Source organism: Kwoniella pini, chromosome 10 (genome assembly GCF_000512605.2).
Source record: "Kwoniella pini CBS 10737 chromosome 10, complete sequence".
NCBI classification, from domain to species: domain Eukaryota; kingdom Fungi; phylum Basidiomycota; class Tremellomycetes; order Tremellales; family Cryptococcaceae; genus Kwoniella; species Kwoniella pini.
In genome coordinates this window covers 782,914-808,112 of record NC_091725.1, presented here as the reverse complement: position 1 = coordinate 808,112, position 25,199 = coordinate 782,914, and the positions used below count along the sequence as shown (strand labels likewise).

At 39.2% G+C, this 25,199-nt stretch overlaps 10 protein-coding genes across 10 annotated transcripts; 7 read left to right on the top strand and 3 right to left on the bottom strand.

The window, feature by feature from the left end:
* Nucleotides 1-139: 139 nt before the first annotated feature.
* I206_107099 (alanine-tRNA ligase) lies at nt 140-3,785 on the top strand (the record flags this gene model as incomplete). Its single annotated transcript, XM_019157079.1, has 13 exons — nt 140-337; nt 398-515; nt 575-657; nt 708-832; nt 890-960; nt 1,020-1,053; nt 1,107-1,617; nt 1,670-2,075; nt 2,146-2,435; nt 2,488-3,087; nt 3,164-3,373; nt 3,434-3,613; nt 3,678-3,785. 13 exons carry the CDS (start codon nt 140-142, stop codon nt 3,783-3,785), a joined length of 2,934 nt encoding a protein of 977 aa, XP_019009797.1.
* A 596-nt stretch (nt 3,786-4,381) lies between these two features.
* I206_107098 (uncharacterized protein) lies at nt 4,382-5,233 on the top strand (the record flags this gene model as incomplete). The annotated part of the gene is made up of 1 exon (XM_019157080.1): nt 4,382-5,233. One exon carries the CDS (start codon nt 4,382-4,384, stop codon nt 5,231-5,233), a length of 852 nt encoding a protein of 283 aa, XP_019009798.1.
* Nucleotides 5,234-6,723: 1,490 nt separating this feature from the next.
* On the top strand, nt 6,724-7,308 carry I206_107097 (uncharacterized protein; the record flags this gene model as incomplete). The annotated part of the gene is made up of 1 exon (XM_019157081.1): nt 6,724-7,308. One exon carries the CDS (start codon nt 6,724-6,726, stop codon nt 7,306-7,308), a length of 585 nt encoding a protein of 194 aa, XP_019009799.1.
* Nucleotides 7,309-7,579: 271 nt separating this feature from the next.
* I206_107096 (uncharacterized protein) lies at nt 7,580-9,142 on the bottom strand (the record flags this gene model as incomplete). The annotated part of the gene is made up of 6 exons (XM_019157082.1): nt 7,580-7,744; nt 7,822-7,903; nt 7,962-8,444; nt 8,508-8,597; nt 8,682-8,891; nt 8,985-9,142. The coding sequence occupies 6 exons, from the start codon at nt 9,140-9,142 to the stop codon at nt 7,580-7,582; spliced, it is 1,188 nt and encodes a 395-aa protein (XP_019009800.1).
* Nucleotides 9,143-10,002: 860 nt separating this feature from the next.
* On the bottom strand, nt 10,003-13,997 carry I206_107095 (uncharacterized protein; the record flags this gene model as incomplete). Its single annotated transcript, XM_019157083.1, has 8 exons — nt 10,003-10,220; nt 10,289-10,492; nt 10,560-12,068; nt 12,123-12,265; nt 12,318-13,117; nt 13,180-13,590; nt 13,685-13,766; nt 13,882-13,997. The coding sequence occupies 8 exons, from the start codon at nt 13,995-13,997 to the stop codon at nt 10,003-10,005; spliced, it is 3,483 nt and encodes a 1,160-aa protein (XP_019009801.1).
* A 601-nt stretch (nt 13,998-14,598) lies between these two features.
* I206_107094 (uncharacterized protein) lies at nt 14,599-17,158 on the top strand (the record flags this gene model as incomplete). The annotated part of the gene is made up of 6 exons (XM_070203449.1): nt 14,599-14,719; nt 14,810-16,276; nt 16,352-16,585; nt 16,680-16,804; nt 16,869-16,964; nt 17,045-17,158. The coding sequence occupies 6 exons, from the start codon at nt 14,599-14,601 to the stop codon at nt 17,156-17,158; spliced, it is 2,157 nt and encodes a 718-aa protein (XP_070059550.1).
* A 549-nt stretch (nt 17,159-17,707) lies between these two features.
* On the bottom strand, nt 17,708-18,395 carry I206_107093 (uncharacterized protein; the record flags this gene model as incomplete). Its single annotated transcript, XM_019157085.1, has 3 exons — nt 17,708-17,804; nt 17,896-18,109; nt 18,194-18,395. The coding sequence occupies 3 exons, from the start codon at nt 18,393-18,395 to the stop codon at nt 17,708-17,710; spliced, it is 513 nt and encodes a 170-aa protein (XP_019009803.1).
* Nucleotides 18,396-19,395: 1,000 nt separating this feature from the next.
* Nucleotides 19,396-21,892, top strand: I206_107092 (uncharacterized protein; the record flags this gene model as incomplete). The annotated part of the gene is made up of 8 exons (XM_019157086.1): nt 19,396-19,571; nt 19,664-20,096; nt 20,158-20,574; nt 20,657-20,921; nt 21,011-21,083; nt 21,145-21,194; nt 21,270-21,491; nt 21,603-21,892. The coding sequence occupies 8 exons, from the start codon at nt 19,396-19,398 to the stop codon at nt 21,890-21,892; spliced, it is 1,926 nt and encodes a 641-aa protein (XP_019009804.1).
* A 355-nt stretch (nt 21,893-22,247) lies between these two features.
* On the top strand, nt 22,248-23,188 carry I206_107091 (uncharacterized protein; the record flags this gene model as incomplete). Its single annotated transcript, XM_019157087.1, has 4 exons — nt 22,248-22,484; nt 22,559-22,708; nt 22,785-22,800; nt 22,857-23,188. The coding sequence occupies 4 exons, from the start codon at nt 22,248-22,250 to the stop codon at nt 23,186-23,188; spliced, it is 735 nt and encodes a 244-aa protein (XP_019009805.1).
* Nucleotides 23,189-23,641: 453 nt separating this feature from the next.
* Nucleotides 23,642-25,110, top strand: I206_107090 (uncharacterized protein; the record flags this gene model as incomplete). The annotated part of the gene is made up of 5 exons (XM_019157088.1): nt 23,642-23,778; nt 23,869-24,234; nt 24,343-24,431; nt 24,507-24,785; nt 24,929-25,110. 5 exons carry the CDS (start codon nt 23,642-23,644, stop codon nt 25,108-25,110), a joined length of 1,053 nt encoding a protein of 350 aa, XP_019009806.1.
* Between the last annotated feature and the right edge of the window lie 89 nt (nt 25,111-25,199).

The following is a 25,199-nucleotide window of genomic DNA, read 5'->3' as shown; positions in this document are numbered from 1 at the left end:
CTTTCTGGCGGCGCGTCTTGATATCAACAGCGGAGCAATATATATGCCTTTTGGCGTGAACTTTCTACCTCGTTTACGCACTCAAATATTCTCTCCTTTTCGACCCATTTCCACTTCGATAAGAAACAACAGCACAAAAATGTCTTACGCCGATAAGAGACCTACTGTTCCTACAACTGCTCCTCATCCTTGGCCTTCGCCTGCCGACTGGCCCGCTGCCAAAGTCAGACAAACCTACATAGACTACTTTGTCAAGCAACCTGGATTCGAGCACACCTTCTGGCCCTCAAGTGGTGTGGTTCCCTTCGACGATGATACCCTTCTTTTCGCCAATGCTGTGAGCTGTTCTCTCTCATCTCCACATGGGGATAATAAGCTGATATATTGTATGGCATAGGGTATGAACCAATATAAACCTCTTTTCCTCGGTACTGCCGATCCTAAATCTGATTTATCGAAGCTTATAAGAGCAGTGAACAGTCAGAAGTGTATCCGTGCAGGAGGAAAACATAACGGTCAGCTCTTCGGGAAATTTATTCGGTTCTCCATGCAAGCTGACGAGGTAGACTTTTAGATCTCGATGATGTTGGAAAAGACACCTATCACCACACATTTTTCGAAATGTTGGGAAACTGGTCTTTCGGAAACTACTTCAAGGTAAGCTATTGCTGTTCACGTGCAAGTCACAGCTTACCTTGCTTGTGCAGATTGGTGCCTTGACAATGGCATGGGACCTTCTTACTCGGGTGTATGGCTTACCAAAAGATAGATTATACGTAACGTACTTCGAGGGAGATGCTAAGCAAGGATTGGAACCCGATACAGAAGCCCAGTAAGTAGGATCTCACTCGTTATCTGGAGAACTTGAGCTGACCACGAACATTCAAAGACAAATATGGAGAGATCTCGGTGTACCCGAAAGCCATATTCTCCCTGGTAACGCCAAGGACAACTTCTGGGGTGAGCTAGTCTCCATTTCCAAATTCAATTCGTTGGTGATCTCGACTGACTTCTCGCAGAAATGGGTGCTACCGGGCCTTGTGGACCATGCAGGTGAGCTACTCCTTTCCAACTTTCTTCGGATCGAACGCTCATGACATCATCAGTGAGATTCATTTCGACCGAATCGGTGGAAGGGAAGTACCAGAACTTGTCAATGCCGATGATCCGAACGTACTCGAAATTTGGAACAACGTTTTCATCCAATACAACCGAGAACAATCTGGGGAACTGCGTTCACTTCCCGCTAAACACGTGGATACCGGTATGGGTTTCGAGCGATTAGTATCCGTCCTCCACAACGTTTCTTCAAATTACGATACAGATGTATTCACCCCCATCTTCGCGAAAATACAAGAATTGACGGGTGGAAGACCTTATGCTGGTAAATTAGGTGAAGAAGACGTAGACGGTGTAGATACTGCCTATCGAGTGATTGCCGATCACATTAGAACTTTGACAATTGCTATTTCTGATGGTGGGGTACCGGATAAAGATGGAAGAGGTTACGTCTTGAGACGTATCCTCAGACGAGGAGTGCGATACGCAAGCAACAAATTCAACGTCAAGATCGGCAGCTTTTTCTCATCCCTTGTCCCTGTTGTCGTTGATTCTTTGGTGAGTCATACCTGATAGAGTGATCTATGAGTTCAGCTGATCTCTTCTTTAGTCCCCAATTTTCCCAGAAGTAAGCAAAAAAATCCCCGAACTTGTCGAGATCCTAAACGAAGAAGAAGCTTCTTTTGCTCGAACACTCACACGAGGAGAAGCTTTGTTCAACAAGTATGCCAGTGCTGCTTTGGAAGAGAAACGAGATGTTCTCGGTGGAAAGGATATTTGGAGATTGTACGACACTTACGGATTCCCTGTCGATCTTACTCAAATCATGGCTGAAGAACGAGGATTGAAGATTGATCAAGATGCTTTCGAAAAGGCTCGATTGGAGTCGCTCGAAGCTTCTAAAGCTGGCGGAAAAGACAAAGGTGTAGCTGGTACAGTGAAATTAGACGTACATGATCTGGGTGCATTGGAGGCCAATGACCAGGTACCAAAAACGGATGATTCCGCCAAGTACCGTTAGTACCACAGTGCTCAATTCCTATTTTGCAAATTATCCGCGTACTAATCATATTCCTCATCATGTAGAACTCGATGATATTAAAGCCACTGTCAAATCCATCTACCACTCCTCCAAATTCTACTCATCCACCTCCGAACTACCCGCCAATGCCCCCTTTGGTGTCTTACTTGATAAAACCAACTTCTACGCCGAATCTGGTGGACAGGAATATGACACTGGTGTGCTCGCTATTGATGGACAAGCTGAATTCAAGGTGGAAGATGTGCAAGTGTACAACGGATATGTGCTGCATATCGGTCAAATGGAGGAAGGAGAGATTAAGGTCGGGGACGAAGTAATCTGTACTTATGACGAGGTAAGTTTCGACTGCGGGACGCTGACTTTCTGGTATTAACGACTGTTTGCAGCTTCGAAGATGGCCTATAAGAAACAACCACACCGGTACACACATCCTTAACTTCGCTTTGCGAGAAGTACTTGGTGACCACATCGATCAAAAAGGATCACTTGTCGCACCTACCAAACTCCGATTCGATTTCTCCCACGGTAAATCTATCGGTGTACCCGAATTAACAAAGATTGAAGCTATATCGAACGAATGGATTCAGAAAGCCGCCCCAGTCTACGCCAAGGAAATGCCTTTGGCCGAAGCGTACAAGATTCCAGGTCTTAGAGCTGTATTTGGTGAAGCTTATCCTGATCCGGTCAGAGTCGTCTCATTAGGTTACCCTTTGGAAGAAATTGCTCAAAATATCGAAAGTAGTAAATGGAGGGGTACTTCAGTCGAATTCTGTGGAGGTACACACGTAGCTAAGACGGATGATATCAAAGATTTCGTGATTGTTGAAGAATCCTCAATTGCGAAGGGTATCAGACGAATTGTTGCTGTCACTGGACATGAGGCTCACGAAGTATCGAGAAAAGCTGCTGAGTTCGAGAGGAGATTGAGCAAGATTGCCGAATTGCAAGGAAAGGAAAAGGAAGCTGCTATGAAGCCATACTTAGTCGTGAGTTTTGCTACCTTGCCCCTTACCCTTCCGCCACTTGTCGCTATCCTCACTTGCTAACACCATAAACTCATAGGAACTCGGACAATCGAGCATATCTCTGATCAAGAAAGCATCTTTCAAGGCTACATTCGAAAAAATGCAATCTGAGATCGTAGCTGCTATCAAGGCAAAGACCGCTGCTGATTCGAAGGTAATCCAAGATACTATCAAAGGATACTTCAAGGAGAATCCTAACGATAATATTTACGTCGGCGAATTCGAGGTTGCCGGAGGAAACGCAAAGGTGAGCCAGTTTTCCAGGTCTAACCGGAACGAAGAGCTCATGTATGTTGTTCGACTGCAGACGTTATCAGCCGCTGTGACCGCCGCCAAATCTCTGTCGAAAGCCGTATACGTGTTCTCGACTGACCCTGAAACCAGCAAAGTAGCCCATACCAACTATTTGCCGAAGGAGGTCTTAGACAAAAAGGTCATTGACGGTAAGACCTGGTTGGGAGAAGTTAGCAAGATCGTTGGTGGAAAGGTGAGTTTGTTCTCGCATCGCCTTGCACAAGTCCACTCAATGCTGATAACGTATCGCTTAACAGGGTGGTGGAAAGGACGATTCCGCTACTGGAGTTGGCAGTGAGCCTGCGAAGGTCGCTGAGGCCATTGTCGCTGCTAAGAGCTATTATCTATCAAAAGTTGAGGCTTAGACTATCGCATATTAGTGGCAAATCAAGTCATTTGAGACTCACCTACCGGTAGTGATGTTATGCGCAAATTGTGGATTATGCATATAATGAACCAATACTCTGAGTTCTCGAAGACCCTGTCGCCAGCCTAGAACATCGCAATATCAGCAATGCAACTCGGCCGGAACTAATACAGTCAATGTGGATGTAATGGCCTTCTTCGCCATCAAATAGACATGAGAATCATCCTCGCAGCACTGATTTTCCTTTCATCTCGGTGGAGCAACAAGAACCTTTCTTGGCACCCATCGTCATAGATATGATTCAGAGCAACTGAGTGACGCGACAGCGCAATGACGTTCTACACCAAAACCAGTGCATACTTCTGACACACTCCTTAGAGTATACTGGGCGAGACTTGCTGGTCTTCTCAAAGGTCATTCGGGGTTGAAACAATTCGTCATTCATACTTTTCGACTTGATGACCAACATTTGTCACTCTGTTAGCTTCGAAAGGTATATATACCACACGTATATCACTAATCTTGAACTAGTTCCATTTCTGAATTTCATTCCCTTTCCCATTACATACTTGTTTGCGGCAGTAATCTGCGATCATGAACCTTTCTTCGAATGACAGTATCATCATCACTCAGCGTCCGTCCACTTCCTTGATCTCTTTTAAAGTCCAGTGTACCAATCCCTCATCTCACTATTATCAAGCTTCAACTAACGAGAAACCTGGCCAAGTTGCTGCAGCAGGCAACAACGACCCTCCTGGAACATCAGTCACCGATACGAAATCCGAACCTTCAGATATTCCATTGATATTGTTTTATCCATGCCAAACCTCACCTATTGTACTGAAAGACGTTTCAGATGACAATGATGATCAGAGCGTATATTCGTTGGATCCAGGTGAAGGAAATTACATCTTCAGACCTATTTATAGTCCCAATACAACAACTGCGGAACAAAGACCTGGAAGATATTGGCAAGAGGCGTTATCTTTCCATGAAAAGTTGGGGGAAATTTTCCAACAGAGAACCGATGAAGCAGTGAAACAAGAAGACCGGGCATTTCTTGAGACTTTTGGTGAACGCATAAATTCAGGTGATGACATTCCTGCTTCAATAAGAAAATACTATAAGGCTCGCTCACAACACTTTGATGAAGCTCTGATCACGAGATTCAAAAAGATAAGAACAGAGAAGAATATGGAAGATATGGTCGGCTGGAAATTCGTTCACGATACGGACAGCTATCAAAACTATGAACCCCGCAAAAGTTTACCACCAGGATTTCGCCCAATGACACCAGATGAGGTAGAAGCAGAGATTTCTAGATATAAAGGTTGGACCTTAGGTGATATCACTCTTCCTGTTCGTCCATCCAAGGTGAAAGGCGGCCTTTATTTCCCAGTAATTAAGCCTGAATGTTCGAAAAATACCGATGAACGTGATGGGTGAGTATTCGAGGAGTTTAACCCAATAAGGACAACGAGTGGTCTTTGGATTTGCATGATAATTCCTCACAATACATATTCTCATATAACAGACCATGCATCCGTATATCTGCCAGACAGTAGATTTCGTCTTGAAGCGACACCCACGCCGGGATAAAAGATGGCTCGCCTTTCATTCGTAGCTGTCTTTAAAGTTAGGATTCCCATTTCAATCGAAAATTCCTGCAAGCAGGAGTATGTTAGCAGGCCCTCTAAAAAAACCTTGGATTCCTGACCTCCAGCAAGAGCAGCGCCTCATAAAGATTCGCGACCTTCGATTGAGCAGTTAAAGGACCCCGGTGTAAGAAGACCATGATGTTGTCTAGCCCCACTTGTCACAAGAAGGCGAGGCTTTGATCTTGAATCAGAATTGTGCTTGCAGGATATGGGTAGCCCTGTGTCAGGGGCTTCTCCTTGAATCTCGGGGCCTAGGCCCGGGAAGCAATGTGCAACTTCTTGTGGGCGAAGCAGGAAGGCAGGCATGGCACACTTCGATTTTTATGATTTCAATGTTCGATGACGCGCCATGTCAATGGCACCACCACGTTATATTGTTTTTGACATTTTGTTGTGGAGTCACTGTCTCCGTTCGAAGTCTTCTTGTCTATTTGGGGCTGGGCCTAGACCTTCCTATATCTAATGCAAAGAAGTCTCGTTATGTGCGAATGTGACATGTTCACCGGCATTACCGTGATGCGATTTGCGGACTTATTACCTTTGTCAATACCTTCTCGCGGAGTTTTCGCCTTTGTTTACACCTTCTTGACAAGTGTAGGGCTACTTTACTCTGGACATTGTTCCACATGATACTAGACTTGTTACTCCAGAAATGGGATATGACGCTCAATTTTCCTTCATCAGTGTAAGGTCTTTTTCGAGGCGATCGCGTCATACGGCTTCAGGCTTGAAGATCCTTTGTTTTATGGCCTTCTGGACAGATACAAAGGTGGCACAAAATATATGAGTCGTTCTATCGCCTCATTCGTGAGGCGGTGCAGCCTTCTTAAGATATATAAGACGCTGATACATGAAGTATATTATTCGATCTTCCATAACAACTTCAACTACTCATTTTCCAACAGCCTTCATACTGGATTCAAAGTGTCAATCTAATTCGAGATTTTAAAGATGCCAACTCACTTAGTATTCGACCCAGCCCCTGTTTCCACATACACTGATCCCAGAGACACTGTTCACCCACACTGCTGAAGGAAGTACGATCAGCGCGGACACTATCCGAAATGAAGGTCGCCCGTACATCCCTCTATCATTCGACGAAAAGTGTCCAATAAACCCCGACACCAAGCTAGCAGTGAACACACAAAATGAGCCCTCTAACGTCCCTACCTTGTTACTTGTCACATACTGGACGGCCCAGCCCCAATCATTGGATCCCGTTCAGGATGATGGCCTACATGTGACGAAAGCACTACCACTTCGTTCATGGGGAGTTAGATGGTCTCACAACCCGAGTGTAGACGAGTTAGGGAGCAAAATTTTGGAGGTCACGAACTATTTTTTGAGGCATGTGGCGAAGATCCACCTAAAAAACCATTGTCAGTTCCGTCTGAAATGCAACAAGGAGATGACATTCCGGGCCTTTTGCTCAAAACAGTGGACTCTGACACCTTAATCGCGAATGACACGCTATTCAAATGGGCCAATAGCAAGAGAAAGACTTTAGAAATGGAGGGGAGAATTGCCCTGAGATTGTGTAATGACGTTAACCAGTATGAATCCTTCGGCACTCCCACGAAGATCCAGAGACCGGACGGCCTCCGCCCTTTGTCCTCACGAAAGCAGATAGAGGAGATTGTAAATGAGTATAAAGGTTGGACTTTAGGTGATATATCTCAACTCAAAGATCCTTACATTTGGCCATACAACAAGCCTGGAGATTTTGCCAATGATGGGACTTCGACTGAACCAGGAAACCGATCCAACCCAGAAGTGGACACTTTGATTAGCGAAGGACGCCATCCCACTGAGGATGACAAAGAATCTCCGCCTAGAGAGATTCACTTTACAGTAGGCCAGTGAACGGTATTCTATAGCCGTCCTCGGAACGCGCAGTAGGGTGATATGAGTTATGAGCCGCTTTTCAGTATATACAATGAAATTTGATCTGTGATGTTAACTCCGCCTTATGTCCATATCATTCATACGCCCGATACATGTTTTTCTCCTTATTATAACATATGTATATCACTCATGCACCTGATACATGTTTTGCTGTTTATTATAATGGTCTTATTCGACAAATGTCTGCAAGAGTTTGAGGGATTGACCATAGTATTCTATACCGCCGTGATCACCTTCTCAAGTTACCCCTTTGAGCTCTTTTGATCATTTTATCAAATTCCTTGACTTCTCTTTTTCTCTGAACGAGATTATGGAAAATATCAGCATTGTAAAGCCATTGATCTTGAGGTGAGATACCCGAGCTGAAAGTGGATTCCCAGTCGTTCAAGATACCCTATAAGGAATTTATGAGGTCAGCTGAGTTCAAGTAAGAAATGAAAGTAGGCATGATAGGGAGATAGAGAGACTCACCTCGATAATAGGAGTATAAGCAATTTGAATATTGGCGATGGCAATTTCGAAACCGTATTGCTCAGCTTGGAAAGCGGTGACGCTTTGCGAAGATGAAGGCGTCAATCTTTCATCGCACTTTCGGAATACTATTGACTCACGCATCAGACCCTCCATAACCTCTATCAAAATCACTAGCAGTTCTCATTAAAACAACTCTACTAAAATCCATTTTTTTAGCTAAATGAGCTCTAACCATAGCTTCAAAAATTGCATTATCTTCTTCAGCAGTTAAAGCATATTGTCCTGTACCATTTGTCCAAAGTGAAGTAATATTTCCAAAAGCTTCATCTAATAAATTTCCAGCGAAATATACATCTGAAGTTGAAACATCACCTTTAAAAACATGTGGAGGTTGATTAGCAGGTGAATAATCATATTTTGATCTATAAGAAGCTGCTTCTTCTGTATCATTTAATTTAATTCCTTCTGTATATTTCATTACTTTTTCTCTTAAATTAGTATTTAATTCATAAACTTCTGTACCGTATATTGTTTTTGCTGGTTCTCCTGGTTGACTTGATCCGAATAACCAATATCCTGTTGTCCAATTTGAAGGGATTTGTCTAGCATCAATTTCGTATCTACATATAGCGCATTAATTATTTCTATCTCTTTTGGACCATTCTCAATATCGTTTAACTCACCCAAGAGCGACTTGTACTGCATATCTAGCAAATCCGACTGAACCAGTAGTACCCATATAAGGATTAATACCAGCTATACCTCCGATCAAGCTGTGTAAAGAGGTAAAAGATCAGCACAAGATTTGGACTAATTCGATTGATTTATGATTGGAAGAATGACTAGAGAGGACTTACAAATAAGTTGAAGTCAAATCAAATTCATTTGCTAAAAGCATAGCAGAAGTTGAACAAGCCGCATTAATTTCAGATTCACCAGTTGTCATATGACAAATTGATGCATCATCATTACATCCAATAGATGGGAAAAGGGGTGATAAACCTGGAAGAGTTATATTATTTGTTAAACCAAGTGATTGTGTCCATACATCTTCTGGAGCGAATAGGCTAAATAGAAAAACGAAATATCATTTAGTACAAGATGAAAGATACATTTGAGTACGTAGGAAAATTCGAGATTATGGAAGAGAAAAAACTCACGAAATTAACATAATCTTAGGTGATAATGGAAACTCGAAACTTAACCCTTCAGAGCTATTTTTTGAAGATGATCCATCTCTACGATAAGTAGGAGTAGAAGCTACTAAAGGAGAAATAGCAGCTAGAGCTAAAGTAAAGAAAGGTGTATTTGAAAACATCTTTTTTAGATTTACTCAATTTTTATCGATTGATGGATGAACGAAAACTATAATGCGACTTTTAAAAATTATCAGTCAATATATACATGATTTTAAAGCAAATCATCGCCAAGACAAGAATGAAGTTCGTCCGAAATTGAATTTAACTTCCACTTATCTTTCCTGTCCACACGATCAATTACATCCCGTCTCAAGTAAATTGATAGCTGCATATAGTAATTGGGCTTGGAGAATCAATCTTGACTTTTACTCCCTGTACTAAAATATAATTTAAATGATAAAAACAGGGTTACAACAATAAAAGAGATTTACGGAATCGCATGGGTCAGAAGTGAAATTTGGTGCCTAGATAAGAAAAAAAAACGTCTATAACCTTTTTTTTTACCGAGAATTGAAGTGGTATTCAAGTAGTCATTCATTTCATAGTCTTCATGATTACATTATTGAATAGGTAAATAGTGAAGACTGGTTAGCAATAAGTCACTGGACAGAACATCACATTTATGAAAGAGAGGCTTTTAAAGTCAATGATAGCAATCGACAACAGTTTAAATCTTATGAAATTAAACATGGTGATTAAGGCAGATAAGCAAATTTCTATTTTGGTCGCGCCAAGAAAACCTCTTCAGGAAAACCCCTTATTGAGAATCGCATTTCCTTAACTTTTCGTTTGAGAATCGAGCGAATATGATAGAACGTAAAACATACATGCACTTCATCTCACCTTCAAATACCTAATCCTTGTATCTTGATGCATCTCAGTCGAACTATATAATCAAGACACAAAAATCCTTATAAAACTAGATAATGGATATACAAAAGAATCACACCCAAACTTCCACTCGTGTTAAACTATCTACCTATCTATATCCATAAGGATTTTGACCTTGATTTTGTTGTTGTTGTTGATAACCATTACCCATCATTGGATTATATCCCGTCATATTAGGCATCATACCCATATTATATCCAGTTTGTTGAGGCATCATACCCATTCCATAACCTGTTTGTTGTGGCATCATTTGTCCAGGTGCACCATTATAACCAGTTGTCAAAGGTCTTAAAGCATCGTATTTATCTATCCATCACAGAAACTTTCAAGTCAGTATTTAAACTCGGTTACAATAAGAAACGGTAACAACCCACTAGAAGATTGGGGTTGTTGTTCTTCTGGTTTACCAAAATCATTCTTCTTCATCGCTGCGAATATATTCGAAGGAGCGAATTTATTTTGATCACCTTGAGCTTGTTGTGGAGGTGGCATATTAGCAATGGCATTGAATGATGATTGTTGTTGCATTTGAGGTTGTTGCATTCCCATTCCCATTCCACCAGGATATCCTGTAAAATCTGAACAAGCGAACAAACGTCAGCTCTTATACACACATTGAGAAGGAAATACCTCTCGAGAACTTACTAGGCTGTATACCCAACTGTTGTTGTTGACCACCATAACCCTGTTGGAAGCCAGCTTGATAACCTGTTGGCTGAGCCATCATTTGTTGCTGAGGTTGTTGCTGAGGTGAGAAACCAGTTTGTTGAGCTGTCATAGGTGACATACCTCTTGTAGGAACGAACATTCCAGTCATATTGGGTTGCATTGGGTTCAATAATCCTGCATTGGCAGGAACAGGTGCCAACGGACCTCTTGGACCGGTTGGTTGGGGTGATTGCTGTTGCTGTTGAGGTTGGAACCCAGTTTGTTGACCATACAGCTGAGACATTGGTTGACCAGTATTTTGCATACCCAATCCATAGTTTTGTGCAGGTGGTCGAGGCTGACCGACCATTTTTGAGACCGTATCAAAGGATCCACTTCCTCCGGTATCATTGGCTGATATACCGGTACTTGCGGGTCGTAGTGCATTAATTTGAGCAAGTAGGGAATCGGTATTGTTTGCTGGACCAGTGGGAGCAGCGGTGAGAGCTGGAGCTGGGGTTGTCTGGAAGATAGGTGGAGCCGGTGGAGCGGGAGGTGCTGACGGAGCAGGAGAAGCAGGTTTTGATGTTGGCTTGATGGTCCATGCGTCATCATCAAATCCAGCTATAAGAGGTGCTGGTTTCTTCTCTTCTACGGGCGGAGGAGATACAGCCATTGGCGGAGGGGTAGGCGCTTGTGGGGGAGTAGAGATGAAAGTTTTGGCTAATTGATCGGACGCAGCCGCGAGCGCAGAAGGATCGACGCTTTCTATTCCAGAGGATTTCTTCTCAGGTCTACCTCGTCTAGTGTTATTTGACAGCTTGCCTCCAGGTCCGGTGAATAATCCAGGAGGTGGTTGAGGTGCAGTACCCTTTCTACCGCTATTTTCGAATTCCTGCAGTTGTCTAGCATATTCCATATCTTGATCGATCTGAGCTTGTTGTTCAGGCGTTTTCTTGGCGAATCTGTTTTGAATTGCCTTTCTGACTCTGATCACATCGCCTTCTTTCAAACCTAGCGTTCGCAATGTACTAGATTCCAGTTCAGGTAAAATCGATTCATCGATTCTATCTCTTTCAAAGTTCGAAGCATATCTCGTGCAATCATCCATATCGCATCCGGCAGATAAGAAGAATTCGAACCAGTCGAATCGAGGTTTTCGAGGTTTCGGCATCGCCATAGCTTCAGGTGGGATGGGTTCCTCGGCGGGCGCAGCTCGACGTTGACTCTCAGTAGATCGAACAGGGGGTGTGCTGTTACCATTTCGACGACTGGATTGACCGAGGGGCACATCATCATCGTCCATGCTGGCAGCACGCTTCTTAGCCTCATGCCTTCTGATCAATTCACTATCTCTGCTTGACATCTTATCCATTGGGACTTCGATTATCACACCATTGACCTTGTGCAATCGAATCTTATTCCCGTTGAGACCTAAATATTCGGCTTCAACATTGAATTGACCAGACTTGTCACTCCATGTTCTGATTCGATTTGGATTAGGCTCTACATTGTACATATAAGCTCTTGCGCAAGATTCGACAAACAGAAGCAACTCACTTGGTCTATTGTTCTCAGGAGGTCTGGCTGGAGCAGCATGACCACGAGTCGGTATCTTTTCCGCAGCAGCAGCGACGTCGTTGTTAGAAGGTCTCTTGGTAATTTTAGGCGGTTGCATACCACCACTTCGAGCTCGCTCTCGACTAAAAGGAAACTCATTCAGTCTCGAATTGCGAAAAGCACGAGTCTACTTACGCAGTTTCCGCATTAGCTTCTCTCTGTCTTCTCTCCTCTTCCTGTCGTTTGAGTGCTTTCCTAGCAGCTTTCTCCCTTTGTTCCTCTTGAATAGCTTCAGCTAATTGTCTATCCTCTTCTTCCTGTGCTCGTCTAGCTTCAGCAGCTACCTGAATTCTTCTTCTTTCTTCAGCAGCTGCTTGAGCCTGTCGTTTACGTTCGGCATCGAGTTGTGCTGCAGCTTCGGCCTCTCGTTCTCTTTCATCCTCGCTATCATGCTCTTCTACCGCAGCGCCATTTTGTTGGGCAGATCCATCGTTCAGCTGGACATATGCAGCAGGTACAACACCTTCTTTCCCTCTCAAATTTCTAACTAACCACCATTCATCGTTCTCCTTGTCCACTATTGTGACTGTTTCACCGTCTTTAACGGTCAACTCATCATCGCCATCAGCATCAAAGTCGTATTGCACAGTTGCTGTTTCAGCTGATGCGGAAGATGCTGGTGCTGTTTCTGGGGCGAATCGTACTCCTCTAGGTTCGGCTGCTGATGAAGGGGGAACGTTTCTGGTGGGAGGTGGTAATGTTTCTTCTTCAGCTGATGAATATCCCCCTCTAGCCTCATTGATCATTTCAAGAGCTTCTCCGGCGGCTGCTTTGCTAGTTTCAAGTTTGGCTAGAATAGCTTTAGTAGTGTCCGAGCCACCACAGTGAAAATGTAATGGTTGACCGAGAGTAGCGAACGTAAGATCGAGGGTTTTAGATGATGGTTGAGCAACGGATATCAGGTCGGAGATAGGGAATTGTCTGACGGGGGCAGACTAAGATGAGGTACATCAGTTTTCAGCGCTCAACGAGAAAGAATGAAATCAGGCTAACGCACCTTATCAGTATCAGAGGCGAAGAAAACAGCGGCATTTCCTACACCTAGAGTACCTTTTTTCTTCTTTTTACCGTCCAATTCGCTGATACTCCAAGTTTCGACCTTATCTTTCAGTTTCAGTTGTCGTTGTTTCTCAGCTATTTCCTTTTCCTTCTCAGCTTGTCGAGCAGCTTCGATCTCAGCAGCTGCATCAGCTGCATCCTCGACCTCCAGTTCGGCAGATGCATCCATAGGTTCACAATAATTTCTGGGTACGAATCCCAATCGTTCATCTCCGCCTTCAATTTTCACTAGTAGCCAATCTTCTTCGATTGAGTAGACATGTAAAGTAGATTCATCGCCCATGGACAATTCTTCAGGTGATGTCGATTCATAAGCGAACAAAGCACGAGTAGTATTTACTGGTGGTATCTGGATGAGTTGAGATAGCTTTAGCATTTGATTCGTCCGAGACCCGTAATTGGCTATACCCGGAATACTCAAACGGGAAAAGGGTTGAGCTCACCTCTTCGACATAGCTCGCAGGTAAAAGTCCGACACTGCCTTCAGCATCCCCTTCATCATCCTTGGCTTTAGCCTTCCACCAACTGTAGACACAATCAAGCTTGTCAGCTTTGTCTTGTGTAGCTATTTATACTCCGCCCTTTACTCGACGTAGACACATATGATTATCGCTACAACAGATTAAGTAGCTAAACTCACTCATCATCCTCTTTTTCTATGATGTAAAAGATCTGATCCTCCTTGAATGAAATCTCAGTCTCGGGGTCTTGAGCATCATAATCGTATAATGCCTTTGCTACGGCTACGTACGCCATGATGAAGGCGTTTGCGCTTTGTTATTGGTCAGACGAGGCAGCTGGTTCCACGGTGCAATGAGTCAACAATGGTTCAAGAGCTGATGACGATAGCAATACTATATTTATGGCTGTTGAACGATGGCCGGTATATTGTAACGATACGATTTGAAGACAAATGATTATTGGAATAAAGGGTTATTGCTATCATGAGCCGGTGTAATGTTATATATGAGTGAATGATAGGAGAGAAGAGGTGAGCTGCATGGCGCTTGACAGCACTGACGTAGTACCCTGAAGCCATTTCAGGGTGATACCCGCATATTACAATGATATTACAATAAAAGTGTAATCTAAACTCGTAAACATTTTCAAGTATTTGTAATTCAATTACGATTCACAAATCGATGCTTGGCGTCAGATTATTGATTTATTCAATTATTCAATTTCACTAAGATTTGTTGGCCATTGAAAACATCAATGCACCTTTCCTCACTCATCAATCACATGTGTGGATAAGACAATTGATATTAGTTGACCTGTTGTCCTTCTTCTTCGTCATCCCTCGTTCTTCTAATCTTTATAGTTTTCGGGCCCAACAGGAGAAAGTTTGTTCAGCAAAATGTCTCGGCCAAATACAGCTCCTCGAGCTGGAGGTTCAAAATCTTCAAATAATCCTGGACCTAATCCTGCTGGATCAAGTCCTGCTAATATACCAAGGCGTAATCCTGGTACATTGCCTGGTGAGTCAGAACACCTTCTTGTGTCCTTTAATCTTGAGTCTCTCGTTCGAATCAATTTGATGATATGCTCATTCATCATCACGAATTTAGGTCTCGCTAGAACAGCATCTTCATTACGTCAAGGAACACCTCTAGCCCCTTCCACATCTAGTTTAGCTTCACTTCCAGCTCATTTAAGAAATTTATCTGTACCAAAAATACCTTCTCCATTGGGAAGAGGTACACCAGCTAGAGGTATTCGTCAATCTTTACCATCAAGAACATCAAAAACAACTGAGAAACATGTACTTTTACCTGAAGATCCACAATTAGCACCTTTACCCAAATCACCAATGGGATCTCAAATTAATTTATTAATTCCACCACCAAAATCAATACGTGAATCACGTCAACCATATTATCAACAACATCCTTCGAGTTCATCTACAATAAATATAAGTAATTCTTCAGATGAAAGAAATGAAGCTGAAAAAATGACAAAACGTGAAAGAGAAGAAAATAAACTACCTAGATTAACTGCATATGCAACTGCAGACGGATATAGATTAAAATTACTTCAAGCTTTTTTAAAAAGAGAACATGGTGTTGGTGTTGTAAGAGTTTTTGATGATTGCGTTTATGCTGTATATAATTTACCTTTATTACCTGGATATGGTGCTTCAACAAAAGTTAGATCATCTCCTGCTGTTAAGTCTCCTGGTGGAGTATCTCTTTTAGAAAGAATGACAATGGCTGAAGATTTAGGTTATAATGATTCTTATTTTCCTAGAGAAGATCCTAGTGAAGCTACTCCTGCAGAATACATTTTATCAGCTACTCCACCTTCTCCTACAGGACCAATTGGTGATTTAATTGATATTGGTGTACCAGGTGATCAAATTAGAGAAGAAGTTAGAGAACATCTAGAAAGAGAAGATACAGAAGAAGGTGCTTTAGGTTTAAGAATGGCTCAAGCTGAAGCTGAACAGATCGCTCAAGAACATTTAGAAGATCAATTACGAAATGAAGGTTTAGATGTTATACCTTCTGAACCTGAAATTCTTGATGAAATATTACCAAGTTCAACTTCTTCTTTACCCGAAATTCAATCACCAGAAAGAGAATTAGGTACACATATGAATTCTAAACATCCAGGACAATTAGAACATATACCTTCTCAAGCTTTATCACCTAACGAATTAGCTTCGCCAAATTTACATCCTTCTCCACCTTCATCCGCTCCTCCAGATCTTCCAACTCAGACTTCACCTTCTAATGATTCGCAAATATCACCAGAGAATGAAACTACACCGACATCATATTCGCAACAATCAAGACCAATTAAGAGGAGAAGAAACTCACATTCAACTCAAAATGTAGCTGAAGCTGTATTTTTCTCTTATGGAGTTTCTGTATTTTTTGGATTTAGTGAAAGTGAAGAAAGAGAAATTATGGAAGATTGTGAAACTGCCGGAACTTGGATGAGGGGATTAGATGAAGAAGATTGGGAAATAGAAGAATTTCATTATGTTTATGATTCAGATGCTGAACAACCTAGAATATATAATGATATGTTTAGTGAGTCGCTTTTTTCTCCCTTAATTGAAAAGTAAAGTTAATGAAACTAATTTTTCCCAACTTTGTAATTTGTAGCTTTCAAATCACATTCACATTTATTCAAATTATCATTAGCACATGCTATTGCACAATCAAATAAACTTTCAATATATGAATCAACAATGCAAGAAACACTTTCTTTAACTGCTTCTTTTCCAAAAGAACTTTCTACTACAGGTCATTTACAATTATCAAGAAGAGAAGCATTAAAAATGACTGGTAGATTGTTTAAATTAAGAATGGACGTTAATTTGATTGGTGGTATTTTGGGTTAGTAGTCATTCATATTTGTGCAAAACCTGCAGTCCAAAGAGATCAGTCATTTCGTTTATTAATTCAAGCTAACTCATTTCAATGTTCGCAGACACTCCTGAATTATTCTGGTCTGAAGCTTCTCTTTTCCCTTTGTACGAAGCTATTCATGAATACTTGGAAATTGGACCTAGAATACAAGTACTTAACGATAGATTAGCTGTAGCTGGTGATTTGGTAAGTCGTCCAAATCAAACAAGACAAGGTAAAGGTATAACTGACAACCTGTGATCCTATTTAGCTTGAAATTATACATGAATATATTGAAGAAAGAGCTACACACAGAATAACATGGATAATAATTTGGTTAATCGTAGTAGCATGTTTCGTAGAAGCGGTTAGTGATTTTCGATCCCTACGTATTAGCCCTATCGAAAAAGGAGTTGCCGGAGCTGATGAATTCTCTTTGATATTTAGGGCGAAGTTATTGCTCGATTACTTTTACATGCTATTCCTAGAGAACCTGGTGAATTTTTATTATACAAAGCACCTCGATTACTCATTACAAATAATCAACATTCTTTATTATAAATTATAGAAGTTTTTGAGTGATTTTTTCGAATATATAGATAATTTTATTCTTTGAATAATTATTAGGTTGTATATTATATCTTGATGCTTATAATTGCGATTTATGATAATGAATGATATTGAAAAAAGTATAGCTGGATCTTTGTTACCGTTCGCAATCGAATTTTGAGTTGTTTATTGTGTACAATTCGCAAGGGTATTTATTGTTGACTGAATGATCGATATATAGGTGCAGGTTATAATTCCCTTACGCCTCGATGAGGGAGGTCAGACTGCGATGTGGGAATTGTTAAATTGCTGCTGGTCTGCTAGAAAACATGATATCGTAATATGTTACTTTATATACATGCGATAATTATAAGGCTTTATTATTTAATTAATTATAAACAAATGTTAATACTTTCTTTTCAATTTCAGTTTTGCCTATCCTACTATCTTTTCCTGCCTGTTACTCCTGATCAAAATTTATGACCAGTCTATACCATCCTGCGACAAATAATTTATTCGCAAAATTTCAAATTTCAATTATTAATTCGATGGGATAATTATTTAATCGGCATACAAAGTAGATTTATGTACACCATATCTACCTCTAGCTACAAAAGCAAGAGTAATAAGGAAAACAAGGGTAATAAGTAAAATGATTCTGTAAAAAGTTAAGAATTTTTTTCAAAATTAGCATGTAAAAACACAAAAACAAAAAAAGTTTCTTCAGGAAAAATGAATAAGAAACTCACGTATCAATCCAACTTATAACAACTAAACCTTTAACTACACCACATCTTGAAAAAGTATCACCAGATTTTCCACAATCAATTTTATCTACTAAAGCAGTTAAACTTGCTGAACCAATAAGGTATAAAATAAATCCAATTGTAATTGGTATTAAATGTGGTAATATACCAAATGCAATATGAGTACCCATAAGTTGGAATCCAATTGTTAAAATGACTTAAAAAAAGTAAAATGAAATAAGATATTAGTTAAATTAAATATTTTAAAAAATATATTTGCCAGAAAGTTTTCTTAACTTACTACCAAAAACAGTTGTCCAAACACTTGCAACTAATAATATTCTAATTCTAGCAGTGTATGCACCTGTATGTACAGGTGGATAACCATCTTTGTTATAATGAGCAACTAAAACAGCTGAAATAATTAATGCAATAATTGAAACTAAAAGTGTAAGTCCAAATAATACTGAATGTGAGATTTTAATAGCTCGTTCAGAAGGCATCTTGAATAATCTTCTTTTAGTATGGTAAATTATTTATCAAAAGAATTAAATCAAATAATCAAAACAAATGAAATATCAGATGTCTATGTCTTCTTTATATAATATAATGAAATTGCCATTCAGAGATTTCAGAGATCTAATTTCATAATGTTTTTCCTGCTTTCGTCATAATTATTAGCTTTTTTGATCCGACACCAATACTAGTAAATTATGTCTCTCATACGGTTATGTCTTTTTGTTAGAATTACCCTTTGTATCTATCTACCCTTTTATTCAAATGGCTATCACCTCGTCATGTAATTCATCTATTTGTTGAAAACACTTCCTAAAACAGAAAACACAAACAAACAATATCATCTCAACCGCCGAAAGTAGTATAATTATGACGTCAATTCAATCAAAGGGATCAATTGATCACCCCTGGTTTGCTCAGCCTGATATTTGTTGCTGTCAGTCAAAACAAAAATCAGGTAGATCACATGGATTGGTAGAATGATTTGATTCCGTTCTGTTTCCGTGTCATTTCCCGCAAATCACGTGGTAAGTATCATTAAGTGTAACGCGTGAAATAATTAATAGATTAATGAAGCTAAAGATAGGCAGGTAGTCACTACAATTCAACACAGCTTTCTCAACTTTGAGAAATTCATGATCACAACTTAGAAAGTATCTGTAAAATTAATTATCATCTCAAAGGAATCAGTCAGAAACGAGGTACATCAGAATTCTGCTCGCGCAGGGAACGAATACGATACCATTTACCTAGATAATATTAACGAAGTGAAACGAATTGAAATGAAGTGAGATACTGAATTCACGTAAGAAAGACAGGAATAGAAAAAATCAAGATTTCAAAAACACATTATTAGTTCTTCAAATTTAATAACGAACCCTTCTCCATTGAGACTTCAATTCATTCAAGATCTAATACGTCGAAGCTCACTTCAATAACTTCTTTCGCCTCATCACGGTCTCAATTCCTCCTCGTTGACTTACCAAGATGCCTCTCTCTTCATCGACGTTCTTGCACGTCCTCTCCCTCACTGCTCTTTCAATCGCTCCTTTAACCGTTCAAGCACAAACGCCGAACACTTTCAAATATGTTGGATTATCAGGTGTATCAGCTCAACAATTATTTTTGGGTACTTTGAACAAAGTATACATAGTTGACAAGACGTGAGTGCACTTTAATCGAGACTGCGCAATGTGGATCCACTTGCTTGTAAACCTTTTCGGATAGGCTAATATTCAGTATGTCTCGATTTTAGCGAAAATAATAATGCTACTGTCAATGGTCATCCAGCTTGGGCAACAGAATACGATCTTACTACAAATGAATTTCGAACAATGGATGTCCTTTCAAATTCGTTTTGTGCAGGAGGAACAGTATTAGGTAATGGAACTTGGTTAAATGTAGGTGGAAATCAAGCAATAACATATGGAGGTACAGCTATGCCTAATACTCAACAAAGTGGACAATCACCTTATAAAGATTGGGATGGTGGAAAAGCAATTAGATTAATTGATCCATGTGATGATGAATCTTGTGAATGGGTAGATAATCCTGCTATGTATATGACAAGTAGAAGATGGTATCCAACTTTAGAAACTTTAGAAGATGGTTCAGCTATGATTATGGGTGGTTGTGAATGGGGTGGATATGTTAATTATGCGGATAATCAGAATAACCCAACGGTCGAGGTGGGTCCTTCTATCTGCTCTATTTTTGCGGCCTTACGAAGCTAAATTCATGGGTTGGTAGTATTTCCCTTCCAAAGGAACACCATTCACTTTGCAATTCTTACTCAAAACAATGCCTGTCAACCTCTTTCCCCTGATATGGCTTCTGCCTTCAGGAAATATGTTAGTCCAAGCTGAATTTCAAGCTGAGATATTCGATTATAAAAATAATATAGAATATCCGATAGCGGATATACCAGATTGTGTTAGAGTATATCCTGCTTCAGCGGGTACAGCCGTCTTCCCTATGACACCGGAGAACAATTGGACAGCAACTATCATTTTTTGTGGTGGGACCTTTTTAGAAGCTGATCAATGGACAACTACTTGGGCTATTAATACTTATCCTGCCAATCAGAGTTGTGTGAAGATTACGCCGGATGTTGATTTGAATTGGTATCACGAAGATCCGTTAGATACAGGGCGATCAATGGGTAATGTGAGTCACCGAACCTTTTTCTTATATCGCATTTTGCGAGACCAACTCAATGTATATGAGCTAACTTTTCATTGAATTCCAGTTCATCAATCTTCCAGATGGACGACTATTCTATGTAAACGGAGCACACCTAGGTACAGCAGGATATGGTCCTGAAGATTGGACAATTGGTCAGTCCTATGCAGATCAACCATTATATCAATCATGGTATTTCGATCCTAAAGCTGCAGCCGGATCTAAATGGTCCAAGGCAGCTGTGTCACCTATCCCCAGGATGTATCACAGCGTAGCGAGTTTGTTACCGGATGGCAGTGTTATTGTTTCCGGAAGTAATCCGAACGCAGATTGTAAGTCTTTCATATGCTCCTCGTAGCAATACTCTGTCTTAAAGCACCGGTCTCTGAGCTAATTCTTTCTGTCAATCCGTTACAACTAGACGTTAATAAGGAGCAGAATACTACCTATACTTATTTCACACAATATCAAGTCGAGATCTTCTATCCTGACTAGTGGGTTCATCGCTTGTCCTCCTTATCTACGTATGTGAAGCTGACGTCGAACGACGGATAGTTGGGGAAAGACCAAACCGAATCCAACAGGAATGCCAACTCAACTGACATGTAAGCGATTTGCCATTTTTGTTTGAAGGCATGCCGCCTGACTGCCTTCGTATCAGCTGACGGTGTTCTGTACAGACGGCGGTGATCCCTTCGATATCCAACTCACACTCGCGGATCTCGATAATAGCGCCATAAATATCAATAAGACCAGAGCAGTTATAATACGAACTGGTTTCTCAACACATACTATGAACATGGGTCAAAGGCACGTGGAACTAGATACTAGTTTCACGACACAAGATGATGGTGGTGCAATATTACATGTTGCTCAGGTTGAACCTAATCCAGCTATATTGGGTAAGTCGATTTTCTCGGACATTTTGCAATGATGAAGAAGATTTTTTACTGGTCTTGCATAATCCATATCGTTGGTCTGGATAAGACTGACTTGTCAATTTCATTTCACAGTGCCCGGCCCTGCATTATTCTTCATTGTGGTCAATGGAGTTCCATCGAACGCATCATGGGTAACTATTGGAGATGGTATAATAGGACAACAAACTATTAAACCTAGAAGCGTGTTACCACGATCACAAATTTCTGCTCAATTAATGGCTCAATATGGAGGATATACAGGTAGAAGTTCTTACACAGTAAACTCCTCAGCGGGTCATATGACTATTACTACGAGTACTGCCATGTTAGGGATGATGGTTTTATTCATGGGATTGGGTTTAACCAGTCTAAGGGTGATATGATCAGATTCATTAGTATATTTAGGTTTATTTTGATAGTATATAAACGAAGGACAGTGACATTATGCCTTTTACGAGTTTCTTCTTCAATACTTGTCTTTTGGTATATACGATTTATGAAGTATGAATATTATGTCTCAGAGGGTATCGAATATGAAAGGTGGAGGCGTCTTGGGAATACGTGGAAATCTCACGACACTTAGGTTCGCTTGGACAGAGTTTGCGCAATACATATCATAATCTTTCATATTGTGCGTACACTATACCGTTGTGTCCTCCAGCCTGGAATTCGACTATTTGAATCGATGACTGGACAATTTAATATTCATTTGATGTGTCATTTAGAAACATAACAACAATGGACAGTTCAATTAAACTATTAGGTGAACATATGCCTACAGATCCACTTTATAGAGGTTGTTCATTTGTTTTATCAACTGCTCAACCTCCAAAATTAAATGATCAAGTAATTAGAAAAGATCATTTTTCATATAGAGAAGAAAATTCAATCTCAATATCAAAATATATCTTATCATTAGGACAAACTCCAATATACTTTATTAAATTTTATGATAAATCTACAAGTGGTAAAGAAGTAAGTAATCTCCCATTTTCTGGATTTTTCCTTGATTTTACGCTCAAATCAAAATTGATCCTAATCATAATTAGATATCAATTACGAGAGAAGAATTATCTATTGCTTGGATTACAGGATTAAATTATTATCGTCATTGGCATCGCTTGCAGGAGATCGTACCAGAGGATCTTGATTTTGAGACGTATAATCGCAGAAATGAACTACTTGACGAATTCAAAGAGGTATGCATATTTTTTATCAATTCTGAAAATCAATCAAGCTACTATAAGTTTTGTATTGATTTCTGTGATTTTCTAGTGGACAGACTGTTTTTGTAAGTTTTCCTTCAACCTAAAAATGAAGGTTGAGCTGATCCTTTCAAGATTATAGCAGAATTAGAGTTAGCTCTTGGTATGCTTACAAAACTTGAACAAACTGGTAAATTCCCTAAAAAATGGCCAATGGCTTATCCCGACCATATTCCTTCTTTCTCAGAATATAGGTTTGTATGGGGATTACGATCTAACGCTGGTCCAGAAACATTAACATCACTTTTCATACATGCCGCTTTACGAATGTCACATCTCGACCAAATTAACAGGTCAAATGCTTTTCAAGATTTAGAGGAAAGATTTGGATTTAAAGGTTTTCCTGTCTGTTCTGTATATGGATTAACAACTTTTGAAAGAATTGAAAGAGATGAAAATGAAGTTACAGAATAGTTTATGATATTTATGAGATTTTTGATACTATTTATCGTTTGTGATTTGATGATTCCAAGGAATAATTCATAGCATTGTTGTAATTGGTATATTTTGTAAGATGTTAATGAGTCAAATCGATATCAAACAAAATAAATAATGATACTTTACTTTTCCAATTTCCAAGGTGGACTTGTGAGGTGGAGGTGAGGTGTGTACATTTTCGACACGTGATTTTACGCATGAATTAACCCTGAACTAGTACTAGTTATCAATCCCAATCCCGGACCGGAACACAGAGTGGGACAAAATAAAGAAGAGTGGGGTAACGAATACTAGTATTACTTATAGGTAAGATGAAGAAGGACGGCATAAAAACGGTATATATGTAGTTCATACGTTTCAAAACTCATACTTACTAACCATTTTAACCTTGATCTCCCATCTTAATACTTTTATCTAAAAACGAACAAAATGTCACTTCATAATGTTCCTATCTTTGATGCTGAAGTTTTACTTGAATGTCAAAATAATTTAGGAGAAGGTATACTTTGGGATTCAAAAACTCAATTACTTCATTGGGTTGACATTTTTAATTCACAATTACATTCGTGAGTTTAATATTTTTTTTAAATCTTATCATTCAATTTTTCAAATTATATTTTTTGCTAAATCAGTGACTAACAAAAAAAATAAAATAGATACGATCCAAAAGAAAAAACATATTCAATTGATAAATATTTAAATTCAAAATGTTTAACATATATAACACCAAAATTAAATGATGAAAATTTTTTAGGAACATTTGAAGGTAATTTAATTGAATTACCAAAACCTACAAAACCTTTTGAATTTATCGAAAATTCAAATTCAAATTTAATTAATAAAAAAATTAAAATAAATCAAAAAAATTATTTAAAAATAATTTCAGAACCTTTAAATAAAGAATTAGTTTTAAATGAAACTATTAGATTTAATGATGGTGGTGTTGATCCAATTGGAAGAGTTTTTTTTGGAAGTATGGGTCAAAATGAAAAAGTACCAAAATTTCCAGGAGAATTATGGCAGTAAGTTAATCATTAAGAGTTTTTTATTTTAACTAATTTAAAAAAAAATAAAAAAAAAATTAATCAATTTCTTATTCTTTTGTTTTTTTTTCCAAAAAACAATTTTAGAATCGATTTGGATGGTAAAGAAACTAAAATTTTGGATGAAGTTGGAGTTTCTAATGGATTAGGATTTTCATCTGATGGAAAAAAAATGTGTAAGTATTTAATAATTACCAAACAATAAAAATGCAATCTCAATCTCAATCTCTTATTAATCGAGGTTTTGATAGATTATATCGATTCAAGAAAAGATCAAATTGATATATTCGATTATGATTTATTAACTGGAAAACCAACTAATAGAAGAAAATTCGCATCTTCTCCTCCACCTCTTGATAAAGAAAATCCTACAGAAGGTGTATATGATGGATTATGTTTAGATGGTATTGGAAATATTTGGGTAGCAAGATGGAGAAATGGTAGAGTAATTGGATTTAATTCAAATGGTGATATAATAGCTATGATTACTGTTAAAGGAAGTAAAGGAGCTACTATACCTTGTTTTGGAGGTAAGTTTTACAAAACCACTCAATTCACATCTTATTGTATCTGCACAAATTGTTTTTTTTTTCCTGATCAAAGTAAAGGAAAATCCTGAATTTTCTTAAACTGTAAACCTGAATAAATAATACTGATGATATAATGATGTTAGGACCAAATTTAGAAACAATGTATATTGCTACTGCTTCATCATATTTGGGTGGAGAAGGTGATTCTGAAAAATATCCTAATTCAGGTGATCTTTATTCAATCGGTTTTGGACCTGATTCACCTATAAGAAAAGTTTTGGGTGATAATTGGAAAGGTGCAGAAAGGTATAGAGCTGGTATCTAATCAGTATAAAGGTGATTTCATATCGTATTGTTTGCGTAGATTAGAAATGCGATAGAACGTACAGAAGATATAATACATGATCAATAAGA